Here is a 12,419-nt window from a genome sequence, read left to right as displayed (position 1 = left end):
GTGAGTTGTCATTGTGTAATAAATGTTGAATTTTTTCAAAAAGGCCTCATTTGTTTAATACTTTTTAACTTACTCTGTAAGCTACTGTATATCTGTGTTTACTGTAATTTTACAGTACAGCACATACTATAACTCATTATACAGTAAGCTTTAAACTACTGTAGATAGTTTTACATTAATTTTAATGTGGTATGTAATACAGAAACTTGCTGGCTATTTGTTGTTACATGTAATTACATTACTGTGTAACTAGAGAATAAATGTACTTTTATGGTAAAGTATTGTTAAAATTACGGTTAAAAACAAGAATCGGGCATTGCCAGAAGTTCCTGCATGACCCACAAAATTGTATTATACTTTTATGGGAATAGTTATGTTTCTTATTTTAAATATTATGTACACTGGGGTGATCTGTGTTATATTTATGTAGTTTAATATTTATTGCATTATTTTCATGTCACATGTGTTACCTTGATGGTGTCTTTGTGTGAGTAACACTGTGTACACTGTCTCTACATGTATATTCATTATTGCTCCTGAAAGGGCCACTTTTGATGAATTATAAATCTTTACGTGGATTTTTGTTGTCACAAGGTTATTATACATTTTAAAGTAAAAAGTACACTTTTAAAGTCCAACAAGGTTAGTATATTGAGGGTATATAATTTAATAATTTCACTATATTAATAATTTAATATAGTGAAATATGTAAATATATGGGCTTTAAAAATCCTGAAACATGGTCAACATATTTTTATTGTAAATTAATGGCAACCACAGATGGCAGATATTTATGTAAATTTAACAGAATGTTTTTTAAAGTGATTTAAATGTAAATAAAATTAAAAGATACTGTAATTGCTATGTTTTTACATTGGAAAGGAACAGTTCTTATGGTAAATACCTGCTGATAGAGCTTTTTTATTCTCACCTATATGTGCTGACGCCGTGCTTGAGGCCTCTCCAAGTAGGACAGAGACGGAACTTTCTGGAATTTGGCCACACACGTTGTCTGTTGTCTCGTTGCCCTTGATAAGCAGCATTGAGCCCAGAGACTGGCAATCTGTGTGAGCTCGGCACTTCAGAAAATCTGAGGCCATGTTAGAAAAGGTACCACGCTGACATGGGCGGCAACGCACATCCTCTGTCTCACTTCCTCGCTTTCTGACGCCCCACCCGTGAGGACATAACGAGTACTTCTGACACATTCCACCCTGGGAGAAGCTGCCCAGCGGGCACACACATACCCGATCGGTGGTGGACCTACAAGGTGTCTTCTCAATAAAAGGGGCTTGGCAGCGTCTCTGGCAAAGGTGGCACTGCTCCACCCCATTCTCACCCCGGGTGAAGGTGGCCTCCGGGCAGGGGCTGCATTCCCGCACATTGGCCTCAGAGCAGTGAGAGGACACATAGGTGCCCGCCGGACACTTGTCACACACTAGCTTGTTCCCAGTGTTGGGGTCGATGTGGTGGTAGTGTCGAGAAGACAAAGGCTTCTCTGTGGTCGGGCTGGGGGTCAGTGCATGGGTTAAGAAGTCACCGACCACAGTGCACAGCAGCTAACAAAAGGGAAAGAACAACAAGCAGACTGTTATGCAATGAAAATCACAACACACAATAAATAAATATGGTGAATGGACACTATGAAATCGGTTTATGTAAGAAGCAACCATAAACAATGAGTTGATGCAGATAAACTCATTACGGCATTCTATCATTAAGCAAGTTATACGTATATTCAATTTGCTCTGTGCCAGTCACTTACTCATAGGTTAATGGAATAGTTCAACCACAAATTTTTATTCCCTTATCATTTACTCACACTTATGCCAACCCAGATGTGTATGACTTGCTTTCTTCGGCATTACTCAAACTCAAAATCTCAAAAAGATTTTTAGAAGAATATATCAGCTCTGTAGGTCCATACAATATAAGTGAATGGTTGCCAAACAGCACATAAAGGCAACATAAACTTAAACCATATATCTCCACTGGTATAATCCATGTCTTCTGAAATGCTCTAATCTATTTTAAGTGAGAACAGACCAAAATATTACTTATTTTTTCTACTGTACATCTTGCCATTGCAGTCTCTAGGCATGATAATGATTTCGAGCTCGATTACACTTCCTAGTGCTTGACCCATGCGCAAGATGGTGCTAGGAAGTGTAATCGAGCTTGAAATCATGATCACCAAGGACACTGCAGATGTCAAGATGTATAGTACAAAAAATATGTATATTTTGGTGTCTTTTCACCCAAAACTGATTGGATCGCTACAGAAGACATGGATTAACCCAATCTTTTGGATCACTTTCATGCTGCCTTTGTGTTTTTTTTGGAGCTTCAGATTTTTGGTCACAATTCATTAGCATTGTATGGACCTACAGAGCTAAGATACTATTCTAAAATAGTTTGGGTGAACTATTCTTTTAACTATAGAAACTACATTTACAATATTATATACCCATATTCCTCATATTTTATATTAACACTTTTGTCCTTTTGAACAAATACACTAATTTGTTAATAACATAAACTTCAACACTAACTTGTAAAAAAACTAACTTAACAAAAATGTTTGGGGCAAAACTGTTTGGTGGGATGGAAATTACACCACAGCTGTGGGACAGAAGTAATTTATGAAAAATTCATAGAATCATTTTAACACAATAAATATTGAAATTGTTTATATTTATTTAACTCTTTGTTGAGATTATTATAGTTTCAAACATGTAATAATTAGTATTTTTATGAAATTGAAAGTCTGGGTTTGAGACAAGGCTAAAGAAATTAAATCTTCACATAAAAAGCATTTAAAAAGTACAAAAAATAAATGAAGGCATGGTAAAAAGTTTCATAGTCGATTTTAATGTGACTTTCATAAAAAAGCACAAAACTACTATTCTTTAAACCCAGTGCAGATGGCAAAACATGCCTGGATAACATTTACACAGTGCAATAAACCATTCATGCAACCAACACTTCAAAGACCAAAATCAGGATCCTTGGTATGTGTTGACAGCACTTTTAAAGCTCGGTGGCCTTCAAAATGACTTTTGATGATAAGACGGCCATAAACACATCCACTCTATAGTTACTAGAGACTGAACATGATCCACCAAAGACAGATTCCAATCATTACAGTCCCCTCCACTGCTTTGGCACATCCAAACCTCCAGACAGCACAGCATGATAACTGTACCTAAAATTCTTTACTCTCACATTTTAATTCCAAACATAAATGGGGCTTTGGCCGCGAAAAACAGCTTTATTCACCACATCTTGGCCATGGTACAAAAGTCGTCACCAAAAATATGATGCTGGAAAGCAATAAGCTCTAATATCTAGCACACAAGGGTCCAGCTGCATCATCACTTTTGTAACACAAAGTTCTATTAACTGCTGATCATGAAACACCTGGAGTTTTATTATGGTTCCTCTACAACAGACCACACAGAACACTAGAATAAAAGCACAGAATACTAATTTCCTTGCTAATAAGGGGAGGGCTGGCTGAATGGGCTGAATGAACCATGCTGCTTCAAACCAGACATGACTTTAATGTTCTCTTATCAAAACAAACTGACATTGCTGAGAACTGGGGATGGGTTTTAGTCAATTTTATGTATCTAATCAACTAAGTAAAACAGACGTCTTTGGCCACTAGGGGTGTCAAATTAAAATAAGAATTTCAAATATTCATCAAATTTAAGAAAAATGCACATTCGAATGTTAAAACTGCGTATTTGAATTTTGGATTTGTGCCAAGCACTGACGATGACTTCATATCGATCAAATTCTTTGGCTAGACACAGAGCAACAAATAATCTTAATAGAAAGTAGGTGTCTCAATATGCTTTTAAAGTTCTTTTTAGCTTGACACAGCATCTGAAGTCACAGTGCTCCTGCACGAGACGCTGAATAAACAAAAACAAAGCGAAACAAATATGTTCATCTAGTGTGTTTACATAGAAAAACAAATGGATGGTTGCAAAAGTGTTCGGTGTGAACAGCCCCTTACAGTTGGTGGAGGTCTTTGGCCATTGCGTCTTGCTCTCTAATAACCGTTTCTTAGATTAAGCAATGAGTTTTTTAAATGCTTTGTTAGGAAAGATAATCAACTTGGAAATGTGTCTCTAGATCCTCTCGTTCGGTTCCATTCTGTTGTGTTCCATTTGAACAGCCCCTGGCCTATGCTCACTGTCTGAGCCACTTCACCACTGAGTTCAGCCGAATACCACTGCTATCTAGGAAACCTGCTACTATACATACAACTATAATGAATAATAAAACAATTCAGTATTTTTCTGTTATTATGAAGTTTGAGTCATGGGTAGTATACTGTGGCATCAGTGCATGTGTAACACCATGTGAACTGTCTATTTAAGCAACCCCCCTCCCTCCCTACCTCCATTGTTCTTTTGACTCAACATTTGAAAATATGGACTGGCTAAAACTTTATTTATTCTATGCACATTAGTTAAAAACTGATTGCTCATTTTTAACAGCCAGGAATATTATTTGTAGTAATTTAACTGTGATTTAATGCACCCCCTTGTGGACTACGGAAACGGCGACAATTTAAAAAAATCTGCTGACTTTGAAAATATTTTTCAAAGTCAGATATTTAAGGTAAAAATGTGAACTTAGTTTATCTGCCCAATTGACATCCCTATTGTCCAATGCATTGTGTCTCTTGCTGTTTTTTCAGAAACACATGCCATTAATGAATGCCGCATTTTTAATATGCCATGTCAAGTTGGAAATAGTTATTTAAAAGAAAGTGTTTAAATAAATACTGCATGCATTCTGTTTCATTCAGCTTCTCCCCTTGGTATGATTTTCAGAGGCATTTTATTATTTTTATGAGCACGACTTTTCCAATTATACAAAACAAAACAAAAAGTCAAATTCTTTAATTTAATCTACTTATTAACATTCATAGTATAATTGTATTACATCGTATGCGTCATGCAACAATATGTATACCTATGCCTAGAGTACAATATTAAGAAATAAATCAGATGTTGCAAATAAAACAGAGCAACTCATTATGGGGGAATTTTTTGTCCCCACTCCAGTTTAAATTATGAGGGCTTTTTTTGTGGCATTTTTGCTTTAAGCCTTTATTAATTTCCCAGGCTACCACTGAAATAATGCCAAAATCTATCACAAAATTAAAGGTAATTTTTCCAATATTAACATACTTCCTCCTATTCCAGCATAATATGCAAAGACAACTATAAGTAAGTGATCAGTTGGTTGACAGGGATTGCTTAAGTGCAGCTTTGTAGAACAACTGACTATAGCTTCTGCTGAATATGAATAGCAATTAGAATTAACTGCTTTTCCACCAGCTAATGGAGAAATAGAGAGCAAGCCAACAGTGAGCTAAGAGACCAGGGTTTGAAGTAGGGCAGTGATGGGGACAATTTCACTGATGATAGGACAATGTCGGCATGGTTAGTGGTCTATAAAAGCACTTTAGACTAACTCATTTCCCATCACTAAATGAGTACTCTGTTGCGTCAAGAGACAAGTCAGTTTTTCTCTGAACCGGCTCTTGAAAGAGGAACTTGCAGCCATAAGATAAGAGGAACATCTTTTCATGCATTTTTGCTTTTGATAACCGCAGAATGCATGATGTACAAACCAACTCCACCCACACTCCACATTGTCAACTCACCCAAAACAATGTCGGAGTTAAAAGGGCAATTCTATGTAGTTGAGTATCTGCTCTTTAGCAATTTTGTGAAAGATTGTGCAGATATGGGGGTCAGGGTTTTGCCTATATTATAGGAACCAAATGCCATGAGGAAAACCACTAGGTAAACATACTAAATAATGTCTTAATGAAAATGTAAAACTGAAGAAAGGTTTAGAGTTAGGGGATAGAAAATATTATTAGCTCTCTATAAAATCAACAGAAGTCAATGGAAAATCCCAACCCTTACAGAAAAATAATTGCTTGTGTGAGTGAGCGTATTCGCATACTAACCATCCCTGTCTTCCACAACAAGATTTCGGGTACAAGTCAAAACATTGGAAAAATACGCATTACTGGCAACTATTCAAAAGGTTGCTGCTCCCTTTTAAAGCTGTGACTTTAAAAGTGCCTTAGCATCCGCTCATCTACCAAACCAAAACATCCCTTCAGGCACTCATACTAAAATATTTATAAAAATAATTCCGAAAGTTGCAGAATAAATATTAGTAGCCACAAAGCCACAAGGAATTACATGCATGCAAAAAGTGATGAAGACCATTTTAATACCAAGGCAAATCCTTAAAGGAATATTCTGGGTTTAATACACATAAGCCTCAATCGACAGCATCTGTGGCATGTTGATTATCACAAAAAATTATTTTGACACATCCCCCCCCTTTTCTTTAAAACAAAGTAAAAACTGAGGTTACAGTGAGGCACATACAATGGAAGTTTTTTATAAAATTTTATAAAAGCGCTTCCATTAATTATTCTGTTAAATCTCATGAATTATTTGAGCTGTAAAGTTGTTTAAATCATTAGGTATTGTTTTATTTATTTGTTATTTTTTTGGTCTTTTAAGTGTTTAAGGGTTTATGGTGTTACATTGTCATGGCAAATTCATATTAAAAATGTATATGACTTTACACAGAAAAGATTAATAAGCATTTTTTATAAAATAATGTAAAATCATATAAAATCATGTTAACATGCGTATTGTTCACATCTTTGGCTATACTTTAGAAACAGTGAGTAACGTATACTGATTGTCCCCATTAATTTCCATTGTAAGTGCCCCACTGTAACCCAGATATGTGTTTTTTTTAAGAAAAGGAGAAACAAGTTGAAATTATTATTTTGTGGTAATCAACATCATGTCAAAAATGCTGTTGATTGAGCTTAACTTGTATTAAACCTGGAATATTCCATTAAAGGCAAAGTGTGTAATTAAACCCGTGAATGAAATGACCTGGCATTTCAACCAAGCTTGTAACCTGTGTTTATACGCTTTACATAATTCTAAAATATATGTACTTAGTGAGTAATCAATAAAACATTCCCAGAAGCTCTTAGGAACACAACCCATTGGTATCTCCCATGGATGTAGATGCTGTAAACTACATGGAAATAATGAATAAGTGCTTCAGGAAATGTGGCTGCGGGCTTTATTATTGTATAGCTCTCTAAATGTTCATTTATTCATGGAAAAGAATGGTGTGGTGTGCGAATCCGCAGGAACATCCATGGGGACAAATGTGATATCATCAGGATTCCTTGTGCCAGAGCTCTTAGTGCCAGACAAACAGGACACCTGTTGCACCTGTGATACATCATAACTGAAAACTGCGTAGCAAGTACAAACACTCCCTGTCTGGAGTCATTCATGCCTATTTATACTAGACAACGGCCAAAGATTCTGCATGCTCCATGAATGAGCAAGGAATATTCCTGCAAATGCCAAACACACTGCATCAGTTGCGTCATTGCCACCAAATATGTTTTTCACAGGCACATGGATGGTTCAAACTGCTAAACCTTCTGGAGCTGTGAGACTAATAAGTCATTGGTCGACATTAATATGGGTGTTTGGGTGGATTATGGAATTTGATGGACCTTTGATAAAAACCTGCAAATGGATAAGTCAGTTTGATGTCATATACCAAATTAACCTCAATTGACTTCATACTGCGGATATTAAATAATGAACATAGGCATGTCAAATCATGTAGCTCCTTTAAAACAATACAGTCAGTGTATATAAAACAATGACTAAAGGAATGTTAAGTCATGCAATGTATTTAAACAATATCTACATACATACACATGCCACTTAGATCTTTATAATACAATTTGAGTTAATGACACACACAATATAAGTTGATGACTTTATTGTTAATGGACTTCATTATTAAGCACTGACAAATGTACGTAGGACAATAAATGAAAACTATACCACAAACAATAAAATAAGAATTTCTCCAATCCAACCTCTATTTATCGAAAGCTGTGTCTCAAAACATAAGTGTGTTACAATCAGTAATACCAATAAATTGTTTAAAATATAGAAATATAATAAATAACACTATAGTAAAAAAAAAGTTTCTATACAAATATTTACATACCATAAAATAAACTGTTTTAGAAAACGTCATCTTTTGTTGGGAGCAAAGCCATTGTCATTATAGCAGCACACTACAAAAGCGTCACCAGGTAGAGCTACTGTCCCTTTAAATTAGTCAAAAGCCAGAATATTCGGGAGGATCCGAGAAAAACAACTGAATAACGAATGTATCGTTGGCTTACCAGGAGCGACACATTGATGGACATTTTCCCAAGCATTGTCCCAGTCGAATCACTCTTTTAAATATGCCCGGGTCCACATCTGTTACTTTTGCACTTCATAGATGAAGTATAACCATCTCCGCGTCAATAACAGGACACCCACATTGTGTAAGGTATTGTACCTTTGCTGGATCTCTCCTTTCAGTGCACAAATTCCGTCCAATGACAGCTTATTATAGTCTGTGCCCCTGAGTGCACGGGTTTCAAGTAGTAGGGGATAAGCGCTTCGTTTTGGAAGAAAAACGGTATAATTCCCATAGCGATGATAGATGGATTTGTGGACTGAAGTCTGGCTTCTGTTTGTCCAGGTTACAGATTCTTGATTCTCTGTGCCGCAAACACGGGCTGCTGCTGAATGAAGAGGGCGGGTGCTGGGGACATACGTCACAAGCGAAACTTGCCACTGGCTGCTTGTCTGTACCGCAGACCGTATCAGAGGCTTGATGCGAGACAGTTTCCGGGAAGATTCTGGGACTGGGCGCAGTGAAGTGAAAAGCAGTGTACCATACAGGGCGTTACAAGCCGAATATCAAATGTTATCAAGAAGAAAGGTGTTGCACAGGTGCCCTGTACATCCACATCCTATGATATGGGCAATGGTTGTGGCAAAGCACATTCTTCAATAATCTATCTATCTATCTATCTATCTATCTATCTATCTATCTATCTATCTATCTATCTATCTGTCTGTCTGTCTGTCTGTCTGTCTGTTTGTCTGTTTGTCTGTCTGTCCACATTGCCAAAAGCATTGGTAAAATAAAATTATATATATACACTTAAATACGCATTTACACTCACATATACACTCACTTAGCACTTTATTAGGAATACTATGCTGCTGTAGCCGAACTACCGCAAGGTTCAACATGTTGTGCATTTTGAGATGCTATTCTGCTCACTACAATTGTACTGTTATTGTACACTACAAGAGTTACTGTTGCCTTTCTGTCAGCTCGAACCAGCCTGGTTGACCTCTCTCATCAACAAGGCGTCTCCGTAAGCAGAATTGCCACTCACTGGATGTTTTTTTGTTGTTGTTTGTTTTTGGAACCATTTTGAGTAAACTCTAGAGGCTGTTGTTCAGCAGTTACAGAAATACTCATACCAGCCCGTCTGGCAGAAACAATCATGCTACGGTCAAAATTTAATCAGTGTTATTACGGTTTCCCCATTCTGGTGGATTATGTGAACATTAACTGAAGCTCCTGACCAGTATCTGCATGATTTTATGTATTAACCTGCTGCCTCATAATTGGCTAATTAGATAATTGCATGAATAAGTAGGTGAACAGGTGTTCCTAATAAAGTGTTTAGTGTATATCCACATATCTAGAAAGAATATAGATATTTATAGAATAAAATAGGATGAAAAATCTAGAATATTAATTAAAATAATATTAAAGTAAATATTCACTATATAGAAATGTATTTCCATCCATCCATCTTTCTATCTATCCATCCATCCATCCATCCATCCAACTATATATCATGCATACTGTACATCTATCCAGTACATGAATAGCCTAATGCCAGTCTCACTTCCAATATAATTTGAAAGAAGGTCTTCCAGCCATTATCAGGACTTAGACATATGTAAACAGCATAACATAATTTTTTGTGTCTCTGGCACAAGGACCAGAGATTATTTCCAGTGACTCTCAAGCAGGCAAACCTCAGAGTCCATTGGCAGATGAGGGATACACCATCTGGCATATGCCTACATGTGCAACTGGGAGCTAAAAGGTTGAAATGGGAAAATGCACTCACGTGCCACTCTAATCACTCTAAGTGGGTTAGGGACTATGGGGTAAAAGAAGAGCATCGGTCTGGTTAACATTAGTGCATCTATGCTGAAATGTGCAACAATATGGCTATTCGTGTCACTGTGAGATTACACACTACCTAGTGCTGTACTGTGGACTGAAAGTATATTTAAGTCTTTCAAACAAATATTACTAGATTTATTCATGTTTGTCAGTTATTTGAACACCAGATTATGTTTTTCTCAGTATACGTTACAGGATGTAAGGAGAGCGTCTGTGGTTTGAGGATCATATTTCAAACAGCTCACATTCTAATGTTCACATGTGATAAGTCAATCATAACTAATTAGAACTGTGATACTCAAATAGTAAAAAAATTCATTCTGTAAATTAATTATAGGTATTGATTTGTTCTGACCGGCTCTAATTACAGGGCATATCAATCAACTTCACAAATTTATAAAAGCAAGAATTAAGAAGACTGTACTGAAAAATGCATGTCCTCTACTGGTTAAGCTGCCATTTCTGAAATGGCCTCCAAGTTTCATTGTTTTGTCCAATCTTCAGTTTTGGGATTAGATTATTATTTATTAGATTATTTACTTGCTTTATTCAACTACAGTTGCAATTTAAATAATTGGTAATTAGAATTATATAGATTATTACATTCAAAAAGTATTTTGATTACTGAAGAGATTACTTTGCTTTTTATTGTCATTTGTTTCATTTAATATTTAGTCTTTTCAGATGGAAAACATTTATACATATCAATGATGTGATTGGAAGTGCATTTGAACAGCAGTGAAACACTTTCTTATGATGTGTTACATTCATACAAGCAGACAGAGAAGTATGTTTGAAGTAAGTTTGGAACAGAAGAAATAGAAATAAACCTTTTGTAAATTGTCAGCTTTACACTAAGTTCAAATGCTATTTATATCAATTTTACATGCACATGTTACCAGGCATGATCTTATTTATTTTATCAAGAAAATTCACGTTGGATCATAATTTCTTTTTTTCTAGTAACACCTTTGATATTAGGGCTAAAATAATATTCTTGATAATAATTTTTGTGTTGTTTTCCTGTAAAAATATCTAAAAATCCTTTAAACAAGATCTATTTGACTTATCTTCTTTTAGAAACAACACTGCATAAGATATTTAGGTTTTTCAGAGAATGTATTTTTAACATGTTTGTCTTACTGTACTGGCAGAGTTTTTATAGTCCAAACAAGTAAAAAAAATCTACCAGTGCTGAAGAAGTAATCCAAATTATTTAGAATATGTTACTGACCTTGAGTATCTAAAAAAATAGGTTACAAATTACATTTTACAGCCTGTATTCTGTAATCTGTAGTGGAATACATACAAAAGTAACCCTCCCAACCCTGTATATACATATACACGCACGTATATGTGTGTGTGTGTGTGTGTGTGTGTGTGTGTGTGTGTGTGTGTGTGTGTGTGTGTGTGACATATGGGAAAAGTTTAGTTTAATTCATATTGGTTTTAAATTGTCCATAGATATCAGAAAAAAAAAGATTATAGCAACATTGTTAAAGTACAGTGTAATTCCACACTGCCAAGAGCAGAAAATACTACTATTACGAAACAGATGTTGTTCTTATTCTGCCCTCTGCTGATTAAAAATGAAAGTGCCTTCAACTCCCCACCTTTCAGCACATTCATTTTTTTCTTCTTTTTCCCCAAACAAGAATATTATTAAGTCTAGAGAGTTATTTGATAAGTTAATCTTATATAAACAAGCAGAGTTCAAACCACAGATAATGAGACCACTTATAATAGCAAATTATGTGTTAATAAGTAAATAAAGAGAGACAGGTATACACATAGTCCATGCCCCCTGAAGTGAGTAATCTTTAATTTCCACAGTCACCTACTCCGGGTAACACTTTACAATAAGGTTCCATTTGTTAACATTAGTTAACAACATTAACATGAATTAACAATGAACAATACTTTTACAGCATTTATTAATCTTAGTTAATGTTAATTAAAATCAAAAGTTGTGTTTGATAATGCACTATTAACTAACACAAACAAACAATGAACAGTTGTATTTTTATGAACTAGCATTAACAAAGAATAATAAATGCTGTTAACAGTATATTGTTAATTTTTTATTCATAATACTAATGTAATTGTGTTCCTAATGCATTAACTAACGAATGGAAACTTATTGTAAAGTGTTACCACTACTCCTGATGCAGTAAGGCAACTTAAGGCACCAACTCATGGTAACCATCCAAAGGAAGGAATCCAGAAGACTCACACTAGATGGGCTGCCTCAGTTAAGTATT

The 12,419-nt window shown here is 35.4% G+C and overlaps 1 protein-coding gene across 1 annotated transcript in view; it reads right to left on the bottom strand.

The window, feature by feature from the left end:
* Positions 1-8,672, bottom strand: part of LOC127622119 (tumor necrosis factor receptor superfamily member 21-like) — a 29,423-nt gene extending 20,751 nt beyond the window's left edge. The window contains exons 1-2 of the mRNA XM_052096056.1: positions 8,294-8,672; positions 932-1,559 (exon numbers count right to left, since the gene is read on the bottom strand). Of these exons, the coding sequence (XP_051952016.1) occupies positions 932-1,559; positions 8,294-8,329 (664 nt within the window). The 5' untranslated portion in view covers positions 8,330-8,672. The remainder of the gene's footprint in view (positions 1-931; positions 1,560-8,293) is intronic.
* Between the last annotated feature and the right edge of the window lie 3,747 nt (positions 8,673-12,419).

This window comes from Xyrauchen texanus, chromosome 28, assembly GCF_025860055.1.
Source record: "Xyrauchen texanus isolate HMW12.3.18 chromosome 28, RBS_HiC_50CHRs, whole genome shotgun sequence".
Lineage (NCBI taxonomy): Eukaryota > Metazoa > Chordata > Actinopteri > Cypriniformes > Catostomidae > Xyrauchen > Xyrauchen texanus.
This window is presented reverse-complemented; position numbering and strand designations above follow the sequence as displayed.